The sequence below is a fragment of the Brienomyrus brachyistius genome, chromosome 20 (genome assembly GCF_023856365.1).
Source record: "Brienomyrus brachyistius isolate T26 chromosome 20, BBRACH_0.4, whole genome shotgun sequence".
Taxonomy (NCBI): domain Eukaryota; kingdom Metazoa; phylum Chordata; class Actinopteri; order Osteoglossiformes; family Mormyridae; genus Brienomyrus; species Brienomyrus brachyistius.
Genome location: NC_064552.1, coordinates 2,483,071 through 2,500,650, shown reverse-complemented (window position 1 = coordinate 2,500,650; position 17,580 = coordinate 2,483,071). Strand labels below are relative to the sequence as shown.

At 51.4% G+C, this 17,580-nt stretch overlaps 1 protein-coding gene across 1 annotated transcript in view; it reads left to right on the top strand.

Moving 5' to 3' along the window:
- The window catches only part of LOC125715950 (PH and SEC7 domain-containing protein 1-like), a 43,731-nt gene that overhangs the window by 18,247 nt on the left and 7,904 nt on the right, over positions 1–17,580 (top strand). The window contains 6 exon segments of the mRNA XM_048988064.1: positions 1,768–1,959; positions 2,935–3,015; positions 3,328–3,440; positions 4,111–4,169; positions 4,672–4,761; positions 16,943–16,986. Coding sequence (XP_048844021.1) covers positions 1,768–1,959; positions 2,935–3,015; positions 3,328–3,440; positions 4,111–4,169; positions 4,672–4,761; positions 16,943–16,986 — 579 coding nt within the window.

Here is a 17,580-nt window from a genome sequence, read left to right as displayed (position 1 = left end):
TCACCGAGCCCTTGGCATGCTTATTGGCTCAATATTGTGTTTTTAAGAGGTATTTCCTAGGCATTAATGAGTTTTGGCAAAAAGAAAATTAATGCTTTAACTTGCCCAGTTACACACCGTGTGAACAAGAACCTCACAGAGAAGAGAATAAAGATGCTGATGATTATAAGATCATCAGTCTCCAAAAATGCATGTTAAAGCAGTCAAAGTTTCAGATGCAGTCAGTGAAGGATCACTGAGTTAAATGAGCCAACAGGCAAAAATGCAGGGAACCGGAAACAAAGTTCAGATAAAGTCACCTGGGGATGTTCTGACAGAGGGGGGAGAGGGGAGATGGAGAGAGTGAGAGAAGGAGGGAGTGAGGGAGAGGCAGAAAGAAAGAGAGTAAGGCAGAGGGAGGGACAGAGTGGGAGAGAGGAGGGATAAAGAGGGAATGAGAAGGAGGTAGAGAGGAAGGGAGGGTGCGAGAGATGGAGAAAAAGAGAGAGAGGGAAGCAGAAGGAGGGAGAGCGAGGAATGGAGAGAAGCAGAAAGAGAGAGGGAAAGAGAGAGGAGGCATGCAGAAAGAATGAAACAGAGAGAGAGATAGAGAGAGGGAGAAAGAGAAAGAGCGAGGCAGAGGGAGGTAGAGAGGGGGAGAGGAGGGAGGTATGGAAATGTGTGGTGGGGGGGCAGATCGAACAGGGTGCACAAAGGACGTAGTACAAGCAGAGTGTGTATTTACAAGTCTGCCCACCACAGAGTGACCCAGGTCAACACAACAAACAAGACAATCAACCGCACTGAGACCCAAACTAACTCACCTACAAAAGAAAAACGCAACAAAAGACGGTCACTCTTATTATCTCCCTACCCAAATATACAAATAAATCTAACAAAGAAAACGGCAGTCACTCTTTACACCATAAATGATACACGTCAACATCAGGGGCTAGGCTTTCTCGTAGTCTTGTAGGCAAAATGTTTGTTACACAGGAATGGAAAATATAGAGAACAGACTTCTTCTACGAATAACCTGGAAAGTGACGATGTCCCACCAGAGCCTAACAGATACAAATTATACTTAATAAACACAAACGGTTGCGGCATGAACCCAAAACCTTATGGCGTGTAACAGGTGGGCTATAGAGATACAGGGTTGCCCTGTCTGAGCTCCTGGTTGGGCCATGGGAGTGCAGGAGAAAAGCAAAAATAGCAGGGAGGACGGGATTAGAAAAAGAGGAGATGGTGAGGAGGAGGAGAGGACCTTGTGTCAAGCCTCCAGGTCTTCTGAGCTTCAGGAGGATGTGAGGGGCGGCGGAGGGAGAGTGGGGACCAGGAGCAAACTGGGGTCAGTGCGGCGCCCCGGACATTCGGCCAACGCGGCCCCCAGGTTGCAGGACCCCCAGCCAGGGGTGGGTAGGGTGACCAGGCTGCGAGGAGGCAGGGTCTGTAGGGAGGGCTTGTTCTGCGCTGTGCTGCTGGGGGTAGGGAACGGAGATGGAGTACAGGTACATCCCCCAGCAGTGGTCCCGGGTGAGTACCCCCACCCCCGCAATATGTGAGGGCAGTGGGAGGGCACAGAATACGAGTATCTTTGTAAAGATGGTGAAATTAAACATGGCCAGAGTAAAAGCTAGAGCTTCTAGAGCCAGTTTCCGCAACACATTTTCAAAGTCATGGTTAAAAACAAAGAGAGGGGTCTAGCTGTTCTGTAGCATGCTGCTGGGGTTGTGATCGACCTCAGGGCTGCAGATGCGGCTGACCCCCTCGAGTTCCCCTCCCCAGGGAGAAGACCATCCGCCTGGCTGGGGACTCGGACATGGACCAGGACCTGAGCGAGAGGCTGGGCCTGGGCAGCACCGATACCCTCACCAATGGGACCCGGGCTGACTCGGAGGCCGCCAGAAGGCTGGCTAAGCGGCTCTTTCAGCTGGATGGCTTCCGGAAGTCTGACGTGGCCCTGCACCTGAGCAAGAAGTGAGCAAAGTCGACGTGCCCAGTGGTGGTTATGGAAGACGCTTGATCAGTCCGATTGCTGGTGACAGCTTCTGAATATTACCTATCTGTTCCAGTTCTATGTCCAGATGTTGATCCATCTGGGAGAGCAGAACCTTGTGATGTAGAAGAAAGACTTAAATACAATTGTATGACTCAAGTCTGTTGCCTTTAGGAGGTGGCGTGTGGCTCTGAGGGTTTAGGCACGGTGTGTGTGATCGGATGGATCTTGGTTCAAATCCCATGGTCTGCATGATTTCTTTGAGAAGGCCTCCCATTGCTCCAGATACTTCCTCACTCAGCTTTCTCAAAAAGAAATTTGATGTCAAAAGCATGTGCTAAATGCTTTGTAACTTGTTCTGCTTTGACTTCATCCCTTCCTTCTAGGACTTGAACCTTCTTGTCACAGGTGTAGCTCCTCAACCCTGCCCTCTCCCACAGGGCCCCAGTCATGCCTTGCATTGCGTGGCCCCTGTGCAGGAGAGCTGCTGCTTACTCACATAACACAGCCTGTGGGATAATCTCAGCAGGCTGCCAGCAGTGTGTTGGGGCCTGATGAAATGGAATGTGGGATTAGGGGCCACGGTGATGGGTGTGGAGAAAATCCCCCCGCGGCATGGTAAAGAGAACCATGTGACACAGGGAAGTGTCATTAGGCACTTGTGAGGCAGGGGATTTGGGGAGAGTTTTATAACCCATAGCTGGGATTTCCAGGAACTAAGGAAGCACGATGCAATGATTAATGAGCTTTTTGTGAAGGTGGAAACAGTAGTCAGCAGGAAAGGTCAAAATCACATGACCCTTCCTCCTGTGATGCTCATACCCCCCTTCCTACATGCTTCAGCTTTGTGACAAATTGCAAAGAGATGATGACAGATAGTTCCTGTCTGTTTGTTCATCTGACACTGACAGCTTTCCCTCTTCCTGTCTGCCGTGTGTTTCTGTGTGTTTTCCCAGCAACGACTTCAGCCGTGTGGTTGCAGAGGAATACTTGGGTTTCTTTGACTTTGCAGGTCTGACTTTGGACCAGGCTCTCCGGTAGGTCCTCGTTCTCCAACCCACCCAGAGTTTAGGCCACTTCTCATCGCCACACTGCCGTGACACGTTTAGCATAAAGGAATTCTCCATTCTGTACCTGGATGATCGCATTACTGCCCAGTCTGATGGGGAGAACGCTGCCATCTGCTGGTGATGCTCATCTTTCTTCATTTCACCAGCTCCGCAAAAAAAGAGTGTAAATAGATGATTTTTGGGTGCATCATCAAGGGCACATTTCACAGGCCTGTAGGACGGTGATTACAGATTACCTCATGTTGAGTTCCCTTGCTCCGCCCCCTTCCTCCCCTTCAGGAATTTCCTGAGGGAATTTGCCCTCAAGGGAGAGACCCAGGAGAGGGAGCGAGTGCTGTCCCATTTCTCCAGCAGGTTCCTGCAGTGTAACCCAGACAGCGTAACTTGCGAAGGTAGGAAGGAACAATGGCGGATGCATGAGCGCCTGTATGAGACTCACACGCCGTAGCAGAACCGCATGAGGCTCCTTAGCTAAAGAGTCGTGATGGACTAAATGATGCTTTGAGAACCATTTAGTGTTTTATTTTATTCCACTTCATCATGTTCTCTGTTTAAGCACACAAAGCACCCCCCAGAGCAACCTAATAGCACCATCTAGTGGGGTCAAAAAATACAGAAAATAATTCATGAATTGTCGGTTTGTCCATCACTACCAAAGAGCTCATTCTGTCTGTTACCAGACAAGTACTGTACATTCAGGCTTTTGTGGACACACATTGGATTCCTGCTCTGTAAGTTTCGAATCAGACGCTGCCGCAGCGATGTGTCCTGTGGGGCTGTGTAGTATCGGGCTGTTTTGGCCCCACAAGGGTCTGAACGAGTTCAGTGCATGGGTTACAGGGCTACAGAATGTTCTAGTAAAATACCTTCTGCTGCAGGTCCCGCTCATCTTCATTTCTTTAAGTCTGACTGTTTTCAAGATGCTATGGCTGTTTTTCACAGCGGTGCCCCAAAGGCAGCACCCTTTTGTAGGTGACAGAAGACGTTTCCTGTATGGTTCTTTAGGTATTTACTCCTGCCACCTTCCCTTCTCACTCTTTCTCCTTCTGCACCCCCCACCAGACAGCATCCATGCCTTGACTTGTGCCCTGATGCTGCTCAACAGTGACCTGCATGGCCAGGTGAGTCTGCAAGAAACAGCGAGGGAGGGAAGGGGAACAGGAGGTCGGGGGCCTGATAGTTTCACCTGTAATGAGGTGAGGGCTTCCATGAGTGTAACTGAAACTTTGGCTGCAAACCCAAATCCAGGATTGATGTCATTGATCAGGGAATGCAAGCACAATGCAGCCAGCAGGTGGAGCCCCTTCACCTTGGCGACCTCTAGTAAAATAAGCAACTGAGTGAGAATCCCCTGGTCTGGAGCCACATGCTTAAATATGTTACTTTTGCCATCCCATCAACCTCCTTGGGTTATAACCCAGCCTTTACGTGGGGGCAGTAATTTGGCTGTACAGTGACTGGCTGAGCCTTAGAGCATAATGCTGTAGAAGGAAACATGAGGTCTTGATAGATGGGTATGGAAAAGGTATATTGGCTGCAGATTGGCCGACCCTGCAGATGACATTCTGAGGGGTGGGTGTGACTCTGCTGGTCTGTGACGCCGCTCTGTCCCCGTGTCCCCAGAATGTTGGCCGGAGGATGTCATGCATACAGTTCGTCGGCAACCTGGAGGGCATGAACAATGGGCAGGACTTCCCCAAAGAGCTGCTCAAGGTGGGTAGCTGGCCTCACACACACACACACACACACACACACAACAACACACATAGGTTTGTAATTATATCTTCGTGGGGACTCTCCATTCATTTCCATGGGGAAAACTCTAATCCCAACATGACAACCCTAACCCCCAGAATTTTCAGTTTTGATTGCATTCACAGATCTTTGTGGGGACCTGAAAAATGGTCCCCACAATGCCAAAATAACATTTGGTCCCCACAATGTAATATAAACATAATCCACACACACATGCACTGGGCAGAATTTCAATTAACTTTATTTTTATATAGTGCCTTTCTCAACATGGCTGCACTGAAGCACTTAGCAAATGTACAACAGTTTAAGATTCTGATTCTCCACTCAATCCTTAGGGACCCCCCCAGAAACACTGTGTTGGCAAAAGGTTTGGGACACCCCCTCCCAATCATTGAACTCAGGTGTTCCAATCACTTCTATAGCCACAGGTGTATAAAATCAAGCACCTAGGCATGCAGACTGCTTCTACTAACATTTGTGAAAGAATTGGTCGCTCTCAGGAGCTCAGTGAATTCAAGCGTGGAACTGTGATAGGATACCTGTGCAATAAGTCCATTTGTGAAATTTGCTCACTACTAAACTGTTCGTGGTATTATAACAAATTGCAAGCAATTGGGAACAGCAACAACTCAGCCATGAAGTGGTAGGCCACGTAAAATCAGAGAGTGGAGACAATGCATGCCGAAACACAGTGTGCAGAAGCTGCCAACTGTCTGCAGAGTCAGTAGCTGCAGACCTCCAAACTTCATGTGGCCTTCAGATTAGCTCAAGAACATTGCGTAGAGAACTTCATGGAATGAGTTTCCATGGCCGAGCAGCTGCATCCAAGCCTTACATCACCAAGTGCAATGCAAAGCGTCGAATGCAGTGGTGTTAAGCACGCTGTCACTGGACTCTAGAGCAGTGGAGACGTGTTCTCTGGAGTGACGAATCACGCTTCTCTGTCTGGCAATCCGATGGATGAGTCTGGGTTTGGCGGATGCCAGGAGAACGGTACTTACCTGACTACATTGTGCCAAGTGTAAAGTTTGGTAGAGGGGGGTTATGGTGTGGGGTTGCTTTTCAGGGGTTGGGCTTGGCCCCTTAGTTTCAGTGAAAGGAACTCTTAACGCTGCAGCATTCAAAGCCATTTTGGACAATTTCATTCTCCCAGCTTTGTGGGAAGAGTTTGGTGACGGCCCCTTCCTGTTCCAACATGACTGCGCACCAGTGCACAAAGCAAGGTCCATAAGGACATGGACGAGTGAGTCTGGTGTGGATGAACTTGACTGACCTGCACAGAACCCTGACCTCAACCCAGTAGAACACCTTTGGGATGAATTAGAGACTGTGAGCCAGGTCTTCTCATCCAACATCAGTGCCTGACCTCATAAATGCTCTCCAGGAAGAATGGTCAAAAATTCCCATAAACACTCTCCTAAAACTTATGGACAGCCTTCCCAGAGGAGCTGAAGCTGTTGTAGCTACAAAGGGTGGGCCGACTCCATATTAAAGCCTGTGTATTAAGAATGGGATGGTCATAAATTGCTGATACTTTTGGTAATGTACTGGATTTTCTCCCTCATCTCCCAGCCAGCCAAGACCATTGAATATCAGGTACAGGTATGTTGGGAGGTGGGAGGACCCAAAAATGTGGACTGCCCAGTGGGGAACCCGAGAACTGGGGTTGTCAACTGGCTAAAGTACCAGGCTCCCAGTGTGGATGAGAGTCCCAGGACCGAGGGGGCAACTTGTGGATGTGCTGGTGGAACGTCCTAGCAGCAGGGAGCTGAAGGAAGGCTCACGTCAGTGTATGGGTGCTACATGCTAATCGGTGCGGTCTGCTAAGCAGGGGCCTGGCCCTGCTGGGTGCTACATGCTAATCGGTGCGGTCCGCTAAGCAGGGGCCTGGCCCTGCTGGGTGCTACATGCTAATCGGTGCGGTCTGCTAAGCAGGGGCCTGGCCCTGCTGGATGCTACATGCTAATCGGTGCGGTCCGCTAAGCAGGGGCCTGGCCCTGCTGGATGCTACATGCTAATCCGTGCGGTCCGATAAGCAGGGGCCTGGCCCTTTAGTGCCTCGTGAGTGAGCAGGGGAATCTCGGCACCCTTCCTGCACTGGTGGCGAGATGTTAGAATTGGTGCGACATGCTGACATTTGCTCCTTCCGCTTACGATTCCGGCTGCTGCGTTTTGGTTTCACTGTAGGGAAGCTGTTGTGCCACTTGTGCTGCCTGACAGCAGATCATTACAGCAGTGTGCTCGCGTTTCTGCCGCTCTCTGTGTATTTCTGTGCCTCTGGGTCTGAGTAGACCCTTGCGTGCTCTGTACGTGTTTGTCCCTTGTGCGTATCTGTGGCCGTGCCAGGTAATCCATCTGTGTGTATCTGTGTGTTTGTGTGCGTATCAGGTTTAAGTAATCCATCTGTATATGCAGATACATATCTGTGTGTTTGTCTTCATGTAGATTTGCGTGCGTCGCTGCCAGGTGTAGTTAATCCATTGACGAATGCGAATATGTGTGTGTGAGTGAGTGTGAGTGTGTGTGTGTGCTCTGAGCCTGGCTGATCGGTGTTTGTATGTGTGCCGGGTAAACAGAGCCCTCCACCAGCTGGTCTCAGAAGCGGTGCGGGAAGCCTGATCTCATATGGCAAAAGCAGCCAAATGCGTAATGCTCACTGAAGAGACTGCTGTACTGCAGCCCGACCAGCGGGGGGCCACGCAGATCACTGCTCGACCGGTTCCTATTGCCGTCGTTTTTCTGTTATGGTTCGTAGAATGACTGACTGCTTGCGGTGTATGGTTATTTAGGTGTGCGTGGGCCAGGAAATCAGGGGACGTGGAGATTTACTGAACAAAGTTTTGATCGCTGGATGGATGCCAGTCGGGAATTATCTCCATGGTGCACTGAGAGCCAGTGAGGGGTCAGAGGGAGCCTAGATGTCACCTGACAGCAGGGGACCCTGAGAAGTCAGTCAGCAGAAAACAAAATCTGCCAATTCATTGCATACAAACAATTCAGTGACACATCTGGTTGCTAACAATCTAGATCACGTTTGTATCCCAGGAGAAGCCGTGAAATATTCAAACTGGGGTAGATAACTGTAATCTCCTGAGAGGCAGCCGGAGGTGTTTCTCCTGATTCTTTTCATTCTCTCGTTTGTGTCCCCTAAGAATGGCACCCTAGGGGGTCAAAAATGCCACCGATAAGCTACACTGGCCCTCAGTCTGTCTACTGTGGCGCGAGGAGAAAAGACAGGAGGCAGTTTCTTCATCCACGAAGGAGCACAAATTCTTTATTATATAAAAAAGGAAAAAACATAATCGGGTGCCACCAAGACCCTGTCTGCCTGAAACTCTGGCAGGAAGATGAATAAACCTTCAAAATAAAAGCACATCTGGCCTGAGAATTCTGACCAACTAAGAACTCGCTACACTGCACCCATACATGCTCCTCGAATGTCTAGCTAAGAAATTAGATTTGTATGTATGCATTTCTGGAGTGTAATCTCACCAGGGCAAGCAGCGTCTAAGTGGATGGATGGTTATACCGATAAACGATACAATATTCGTTAGGATAAGTCAAGTAACTTGCTATCAAAGATCAGTGTGAAGTGGATAATATACAATAGTGTTGATTGGTTAGCGTGATGCAGTGCTAACTGGCTCGCTCGATCCAGTGCTGAGCCATATTAGCTTGCAAGCATGGGATGGCGCTAACTGACTAGCATGAGCTATTGTCTCACATTTATTTTCAATCTCTGTTTTCCATGCGAGCAGAGTGTTGGTTTTTCTTGGTGTCGACACAGAGGAGCGGCGACCCCGGTCCCCGAGCGTGGGTAATGAGCGCGGGGGCGGGGGCGGGGTGAGTGGCGCTTGGTCCTGAAAGCGCGTTGCTAACTGCCAGCCCCCGCTAACGGCTCCGGCGCATTCCACTGAAATGCATCACAGCAGAGCTCAGCTCAAACTGATTCACACATCATCATGAGGTTATTAATGCATCATATCAGAGCCTGGTAAGCGTGTCCCTCTCCAGCTCCTTTTCTCGCTTTCCTCCTCTTTGTCTCCCCCCTCCTGCTGCTCCGGTTTCTTCATCCCTTTTATTTGCACCCCCCCCCCCCCCCCCATGTCCTTTGCTCATTCTTGGTCCCCGATTTCATTGATTTCATTGGTTAGCAGCTCATTGGTTCAGTAGCTCTCGGCTCTCATTGGCTGCCTGATTATGGCTTCCACCAGCTGCCCCCCCCCCCCCCCCCACACGCCGTCTCTAAGCCGGAGCCCCTGAGGCTCCCGCATGCTGCGCAGTATTCAAGGCACAGTCTGGCCCTAATATTAGGTAGTTTCCTGTGTTCCTGCCATTCCTACCTCAACCACCCCCCCCAGAACACAACAGAACAGGAATGTTTGGGGGGGGGGGCTTAAAGGCAGTGAGGGAGGGGGCCTCTGATTCCCCCCCACTTTCCCTCCCGCTATCACTCTCTTTCCCATTTTCCACACTGTGCCTCAGCTGCAGCAAAAAGGAGCCGTTAAACTCATACAGAATAATCACTGTCAGGAATATCAATCGATCAGTGAATTAATCAACCCTTCAATCTGTCATCCATAAGCAGGGCCTGCTGCACTATTAGGCAGATCAGTCGTTTGTATTGCACATAAACATTGTGGTGCTGTGTACATATGCGACCATGTCAGGGTGACAGGATGAAGCATCGCTGGCTAATAACGGCCGCATTTCTCTCCCTCTCCATCAGCCCCCCCCCCCCCCCCCCAGCCCCTCCACCCGGCATCCTCATATTCAGTCTGCTTGGCTTCTCTGCCATGGAAACGGCATAAAGGTTTACATCTTCTACTGGTTCCGCTGACCTGGTTTCCTGGTGGAGCTGGTGGGGGGTGGGGTGAGATTGCCGAACGGGGCCGAGAGCTGCTGCAGTGTCCGTGGGGGTGGGGTGGGGGGGTTCCCACATCGTACAGCCTGCGCTGAGGAGATCTGCGGGATTCTGCCTCATGACATTTTTACTGAAGACTCAACAAAATAGACAAAAAAACAAACAAACCGAACAAAAAGAGAAACGAATCCCTGCCGTAAACGACCAAACCACCAAGTTAATACTCATAGAAATAGAAAGTTTTAGTAACAGCACAGTATGAAACACAGCAACTGCACCAAAGTACCATGAGCAGCAATATACCAGCAGCAAACCGCTGCCATCAGCAACAATAACAACAACAGGCAACAAACAACAACCAGCAACAAGAAGAAACATTCAACAGTAAGATCAGGTGCTGCAGATAGTGAGTATTTAGATTGGTTGGTGTCGTGTTAACAGGCATTTGATTGGCTAGCCTTGTGTTAACATGCTTTTGATATGGGTAGTCATGTTATCAGGCTTCTCATTGGTTAGTCTGATTGGTAAGTCTTGTATTACTAGGAGTTTCATTGGTTAGTCTTGTATTAATAGACATCTGATTGGGTGCTCTCATGTTAGTAGTCGTGCATTGGTTTGCTTTTCTTGTGCATAATTCTTTCTGGTTGTGAGTGTGTGACTCTGGTCATCAGATCATGTGACCCATGTTATATGGGGACCTTAACAGCCTCCCCGCATGCACTTAGAGGCGGCGTGAGGTGGGGTTCGGCCACGGCAGGTAAGTTCACTGAAGCATCCCCAGCAGTGCATGGCAGAAATGGACACACATGAAAGTAGGTTAAAGGTGGAGGACTGGCCACCCGACAGACAGGCAAAGAGACGGCTTTGGGGGAAGAGAGTGTAGGCGCGGGGAGCAGGGCTGTAGGGCTGCAGCAGGCGTGTGTGTCATGTGTGTGTAAGAATACAAAGGAGTGCAAGTACTTTAGAACAACTGTAGCTTGACGTTCAGTTTTCTTTGCTCGCCAGCGAGTTACTGCTCAGCTTTTTGTACTCATCCTTCTTCTAAATGACTCGCTTTGGGTGCAAGCTTAGTCTCCAGCTCCACGTGTACATATGTAAAGGAGTGTGATGGACTGTGGGTTTGCATGTGCACACGGCAGCCGTGTGTGCGCCATGCGTGGGTGAGCGTGTGTGTGACTGTGTCTGAGTTTTCATGTACTTGTCTGTGTTAGAACAGAGAAGGACACCAAATTCCCTGCTTGGGTCCTTTTCTGTTGCCTGGCGACAGCATCGGCACACTTTGGGGGAAAAGAGCAAGGTCATATTTTAACAAGACGTTGTAAGATCATTACTGGGATCGGGCGTGCCTGCTGAACTGATACCCTGCTGAGTCTGAGGCTGAAGCTGAGGCTGCGACTGTGGCTGTCACTGAAGCTGAGGCTGGGACTGAGGCTGTCACTGAAGCTGAGTCTGAGGCTGAAGCTGAGACTGAGGCTGTGACTAAGGCTGTCACTGAAGCTGAGGTTGAAGCTGAGGCTGCGACTGTGGCTGTCACTGAAGCTGAGGCTGGGACTGAGGCTGAGACAGGCTGAGACTGAGGCTGTCACTGAAGCTGAGTCTGAGGCTGAAGCTGAGACAGGCTGTGACTAAGGCTGTCACTGAAGCTGAGGCTGTGACTGAGGCTGTCACTGAAGCTGAGGCTGGGACTGAGACTGAGGCTGTCACTGAAGCTGAGGCTGTGGCTGAGGCTGAGACTCGGATTGAAGCTGTAACTGAGGCTGTCACTGAAGCTGAGGCTGTGACTGAGGCTGTGACTGAGGCTGTGACTGAAGTTGAGGCTGAGGTCGAAACCAGCACTGTGTCAATGTGCGTAGGGGGATTTGCTTTGATGGACGTGAGTGCTTGAGCATAACATTTCATTCACACATTTTCTGATTTTTTTAATTCCATTTATTCATTAAAGAAGTATTTGGAGTGACATTCACGGCTGTTCAGAGAAATTAAAGGTTTTCTGTGACTGCAATGGTCATGGGCACAGGCTGTTTGGATTTGAGTTTTAGTGTCATTGGCTGAAGTACATGCCAGATACAGGAAGACACACCGAACACCATTAATGCTGCCAAGTATAGGACTGGGGTGCCATGTTTGGGGTGCCAGGCCAAAAGGTGCACCGATACACACAGCAAACTGCCCAGCCTATATTTACGTGACAACCTCCCAGGCCCTCACCCCCTTCCCCATCCCCAACCCCCTGGCACTGTCCCCGCGAGTTCGTTACCGTGCCGATCACTGTGGATGCAGATGGCGGATCAGTACCTTTGTCCGGAACGTACAACATGCCAGTCCTGTCAGGAGCTCCGGTCCTCGGGTAATTCTGCCACTTGCGGCATCCATTTACGGACCCCTGTTTCTACCTCGGTACCTTAACAGGCGCGTCCTTCACCTGCCTGCCTGCCGAAATGGCACACATGAAGAGTTTAATGATTTGTCCCGCGGTAGAGTTAGTGTAGGTAGGGTCAGGCTTGAGGCTACATGACAGATATCGGCTGGCATTTCAATCTCCTGCTGGACTCCCTGTCCGCGCTGCTGCAGAACCGTCCGCTGCTGCCGGGATGCGCATTCTGCTCTGTAGCGCTCTCCCCGCTGCCTCGCATGCGCCGCTCTGCCGTCTCGCTGCAGCGACGAGCTCCGCATGCTAATCGGCATCTAGCGGAGAGCCGGACAGACTGGATCGCTTCTGCCGGTGTGCACGGGGGTGGGGGGATCCGTTGCTGAGAGACGGGGAGCGAGGCGGAGAGAGACACACATGGAACGAGGGAGGGAGAAGGAGAGAGAGCGAGAGAGGGAGTGAGGGAACGAGAGAAGGAGGGAGGGATGGAGGGGGGGGGACGGATCTCGGCCCCCATCAGGTCACTTTTTCTCCACGATTGAGGCAGTTTGTATCCGCTGCGGAATAAAAAGGAGCCGAACACCTGAGAGAGGAAGAGCGAGGAGGAGGAGGGGAACGACTGGCTGATAGCATTGGCGACGGTGCTGAGCGTACGGGCTTAGGGAAGGCGGCGATGGAAGGGGAGCCCATGTAGGAGCGCTGGCAGGAGGCGCGGCGCCACGCATCAGGTTTTTCCGTCGTTCTGGGGGGGGACGCTGGTGAGATCTTGCAGAATCCCACCCGGGAAAAAGAAGGATTTGCGACTGGAAAGTGCTGGCCTGTCTTTTCACTCCGACAGGGATTATCTGTCTGGTGCAACAGGATACAGTGTGGACCCCTGCCTGCCACGGTTTGTGGGGTGACCAGCTTGTCCAGGGATCGCCTCCCTGTGGGGTCTCCCCCTTTTTTCACTTGGAATTTTCCCATTTATTTTCTCAGGAATCGCAACTCAATATCAAGAAGGATTTCCGAATCTCACCCCGTGAGTGGGAGGGTCCACGTTCCTCCCTGTCTGTCTGCCGTGTGAGTGTGTGTGTGTGTGTGTGTGTGTGTGTGTGTGTGCCTCTGTGTTTCGGCTTTTTGTTCTTTTACACGCTTCCTCACGTATGCACGCTCAGCCTGCGTCGCCGTGTGTTTGTGCACGTCTGTGCGCGTGTCTCCGCCATTTTTAACCGCCCACCCGCGTGTCTGCTCCAGTGGTTGTCTGGGAAGCAGCGAGGGTGGCTTTGTGGGCAGTGACGCCTGCCGGGGGCGAGGTGCTCACCGGCATCGCTCACCTGTGAAATCACACTGGCGGTTTGGGTCTGGCTGTCATTCATGAACGGGCCACTCTAAACCAGGACCGTCACGTGACCGCTGGGGACTTCCTGACACTCTTCCTGTGACGTAAGGCGCGGTACTCCAGACCTGGATACCGGAGGCCCACAGGTTGAAGGTATCCCAGCATCCTCTGGCAGGAAGAGGATCCTGCGTTTTTTTTTCCAGAAGACTGACATTGTGGCAGCAACAGGAAAAGGGACAGAGGAAAAGCACAAGCCAGCGTGGTGACTGGGTCTTTAGGGGAGGGGCTGATTCAGCTGCTCTTGTACCACAACCTTGGCAACCCTGTTGTCCTGCTTCCCAAACCCGACGCCTGCTGCAGCCCCGAATCCCGCTCGCCGGGCAACCATGATCGGGGTGAACAGCCTGCACTCAGCGGGCCGCCTGCGGTCGCGCTCCCTGTGCTCCGTCCGCTATGGCCGCGACTTCCGGGTCATGGACCCCTTTCGGTTCCCGCGGACGCCACGCTCACGCTCCCTCAAGCCCCTCGTGTTCCCTGATCTACTGGGCAAGGCCCAGGATGGACAGAACCACCCACAGGCCCGCAAGAAGAGGAAGGTATGCAGTATAGTCATTTTTATCTTACACCTCACCTGATGGAGTCATCTTCTCATACCACAGCTGATGATGTCATCTTCTCATTACACCTCACCTGATGATGTCATCTTCTCATACCTCACCTGATGATGTCATCTTCTCATGCCTCACCTGATGGAGTCATCTCCTCATACTTCACCAGATGGAGTCATCTTCTCATACCTCAGCTGATGATGTCATCTTCTCATTGCACCTCACCTGATGATGTCATCTTCTCATACCTCACCTGATGATGTCATCTTCTCATACCTCACCTAGAGAGGTATGAGCACAAGCTGTATATTATACAAGCTGTATATATTATATAAACAACATGGTGCAGCTTTACATGAGAAGTACCTGTTGGGATCATCTGCATATTCGGTCTCTGTAATTATCATGTCCCACCACGCCTGGCCCAGCAGAAACGCAGCAGTTTGGTTCATCACGCTGCCCTCTCCCTTCCCAGCTCCACCTTCCGCCTCAGTGGGCCTTTACAGCCACCTCGTACCTGTCGAGGTTCATTGTCTTTTCTGTTAATACTTCCCCATATCCTCACAGGGCACATTTCTTCGTAGATCTACACGATGGTGGCCGGATCATTGCATTTTTCCGTAAAGGGATTACATTCCTGTTATATAAGGGGGTTGGGTCTGTGAGCTTTAGTGTCAGAAAGCCTGCCTGCTTACTGGTCTCTGGGGATGTTAGTACTGGGAGGCCTGGGAGGTGTGTGTGGATGGGCTGAGTGTAAACTGGGAGACCAGTCCTGGGAGAACGACTCAAAGTGTATTTATCATTTTATGTAAACTAAGTGATATTTCCATCCTGTCTCATTACCATCATATGCTGTTTCTGCTTTAATCCCCTTAGCGTTTGCAGCCTAGCTCAGGGAAATGGGGGTTGTGCTTTTAAAGACCAGTTTAAACTGGACCACCTCCTTGGCGCCCAGTATGCTCAGAATGCTGCTGCAGTGATGCATCGTGGGTAAACAAGAACTGCTGCCGGTGGATATTCATCTAATGACGTGAGAACCATAAAAATACACCAGGGATTTCAGGGGGGTCTGGTTGGTTGTTGTTGCTTGTTGGGAATGGTTTGATAGACCTGGGCCCCCCTGTTGGCCCCCCATTTACCCCGCACGGCTCCCCCATGGAGGCTGGGGCTCTTCAGGTTTGCAGAAGCCAGCAGGAGGTGGGCGGCCAGCTCACGGTCCCCCTTGCTGGTGGGAATCGGCAAGGATTTAGGCTCACAGGTGCAGCTTTGTTAGGTGGAAGAGCAGCTTCCGCAAATATTGGTGCGCCGTTTGGGGCGGATGTCGGAGCTTCTGTACCCTCAGAAACCTGGTACTTAACCCCTGGCTCCCGCCCGTCGCTGCTGCTGTGGGCATGTGCTTCTCCACTAGGGGGCCCCTTGGTGGACGTCGAGGCTCCGGCAGCCAGGAATCTGGGTGGCAGGCTGGGATTCTGCTCTTTCCGAATCCCGGATGTTTCTCGGGCGAGCGGGGGACTTGGCGCTGTTACTGAAGGACCCCCCACTCCAGGAGTCCTACATGACGGCCTGATAATGGTCGGGGGGGGGCTTACTGGGTTTTTCTTCCTTTCTTTCTGCATTTACTCAGTCTTGGTACAGACTTCGTGAGAATGGACTCTACATAATCAAATGTAACTGCTCGATTAATTAACTAGTCATCCCCTGACCTGACGACGTGCCACACCTCCTGATGATGAAGTGATTAGAAGTCTTTAGTTGCTGTGGTTACATAGCAGTTTACAGAGTAAAAGGGGTCTGCCTGTCCCCTGAAGAGGGGCCCCTCACCTAGTCCATCCTCTCCCCTGTGAAATGGTGAGTCTGTCACCACCGGCCCCACAGGAACTGACTGCGCTGAGCAAACACCGGGTGGGTAGCTGAGGACGCCGGGGGGCCCAGTCCACTCCCAGGACAGGCCCGTCAGTACCCCTGCTCTCATGCTGTGAACCAGCACCATCGCACCACTGGGGTCTTATGACAGACAGTCTGTCACCGGTCTAAAGCATATTACCCCCTATTAGGGGTGCTATGGGGGCGGGGGGGTGGGTTGAGGCGATTTCTGAGTAACAGGGGCCGTAAAAAATGTTATTTGATTGTTCTATGTGGGGGCCCAGTATGATGCATTTTTATGGGGCCCAAAATCTCTAGCAGCGTCCCTGCCCTCTATACGCTGCAGAACCTCCCACAGTTACACTGATGAGAATGGGGGGGTGGGTGTTCTTAGGCAATAAAGTCTGTTTAGGCAATGAAGATTAGGCAATGGTGCGTCTCTGGCTGCGTCTGTGTGGCTGCATGTCTGCGGCTGCGTGTCTGCGGCTGCGTGTCTGCGGCTGCGTGTCTGCGGCTCAGCCAGCTGGGATGCTGTGTCTGTAATCAGAGGGTCACCAGCCTGACTCTCTCAGCAGTCTGACTTCGCCCCCAGCTGCCAGTCCCCGCTTCCTCAAAAGATTCAAAATGGCAAATAAAATGTGAACTTCAGCATGTGAGATTTTGAAGTGTAGACAGTTAGGGGGCTTCTTGAGAAAAACAGAATGTCTTTGATGAGTCAGACCTAACGGTGACCAGAGGGCGCATGAGCTGGGGGTCGGGAGCCGTGGCCTCCACTTGGACATGCCGAGATGCTTCCAGAGAGGACCGATCCGTCGTCCGTCCTACATGCTTGAGAAGCAGTAGTTAGTGCCCTGCTGCCTGCAGTCATACCAGGGTCATTGGTTCTGTGGTGTTATGGTGGACAGGAGCAGAGTCAGCTGTGGGACCGTCGGCATACGTGTGTCTGTCCTTCTGGCCTGTGCGGATGGAGGCCTGCAGGCCACGGGGCACATTTAGGGGATTCCTGAGCTCCCGAGCGACCCAAGGCGGCTCCTTTCTGCAAACGTGCTCCGGTCTTTCTGTGTCGCCTACCCCTGCGGCCATGTCGCTGACTTCCTGTCCCCCCCCCTCCACAGGCACTGTACAACTCCATCAAGAACGAGAAGCTGCAGTGGACCATGTAAGTCGGCCTCGTTGGGGTTTCCCAGTGCATGTATGCATGATGGGTGGAGTAAGAAGCAAGTTTCACATCGCAAATGTTACTGCGGGTGAGCAACTGTGTGCACCGGTGAAAACATCTCCTTATGCACATATTCCATGTATGAAGATCTGTGTAATTCTGTGTGTGTGTGTGTGTGTAATTATTACATTGTGGGGACTAGATTTCCCCACAATGTAATAAAAACCTGTACTTGTTTTTCCAAATGGGAACATTTTTTTGGTCTCCAAAGAAGGATAATCAAAATTTAATAAATCTCAAATCCTTAGTTTGGTTGCTTATGGTTAAGGTTAGAGCTGGGTAGCGGTTAAGGTCGCCATGTTGGGATAAGGGTTATGCCATAGAAATGAATGGACGGTCCCCACAACGACGAAGATGGCCCAGCTGTGTGCGAATTCGCTTACACCTACAGGCACATCTTATTGTGCATTTACAAACGATTATGGGCGACGTCGCCAGGGCAACAAACAGCACCCCCCCCCCCCCCCCACCACGCTCAGCCCATGGTGCCAACGAGCGAGGCCAATCTGTTCTCCCGCACGGTGCCGACGAACG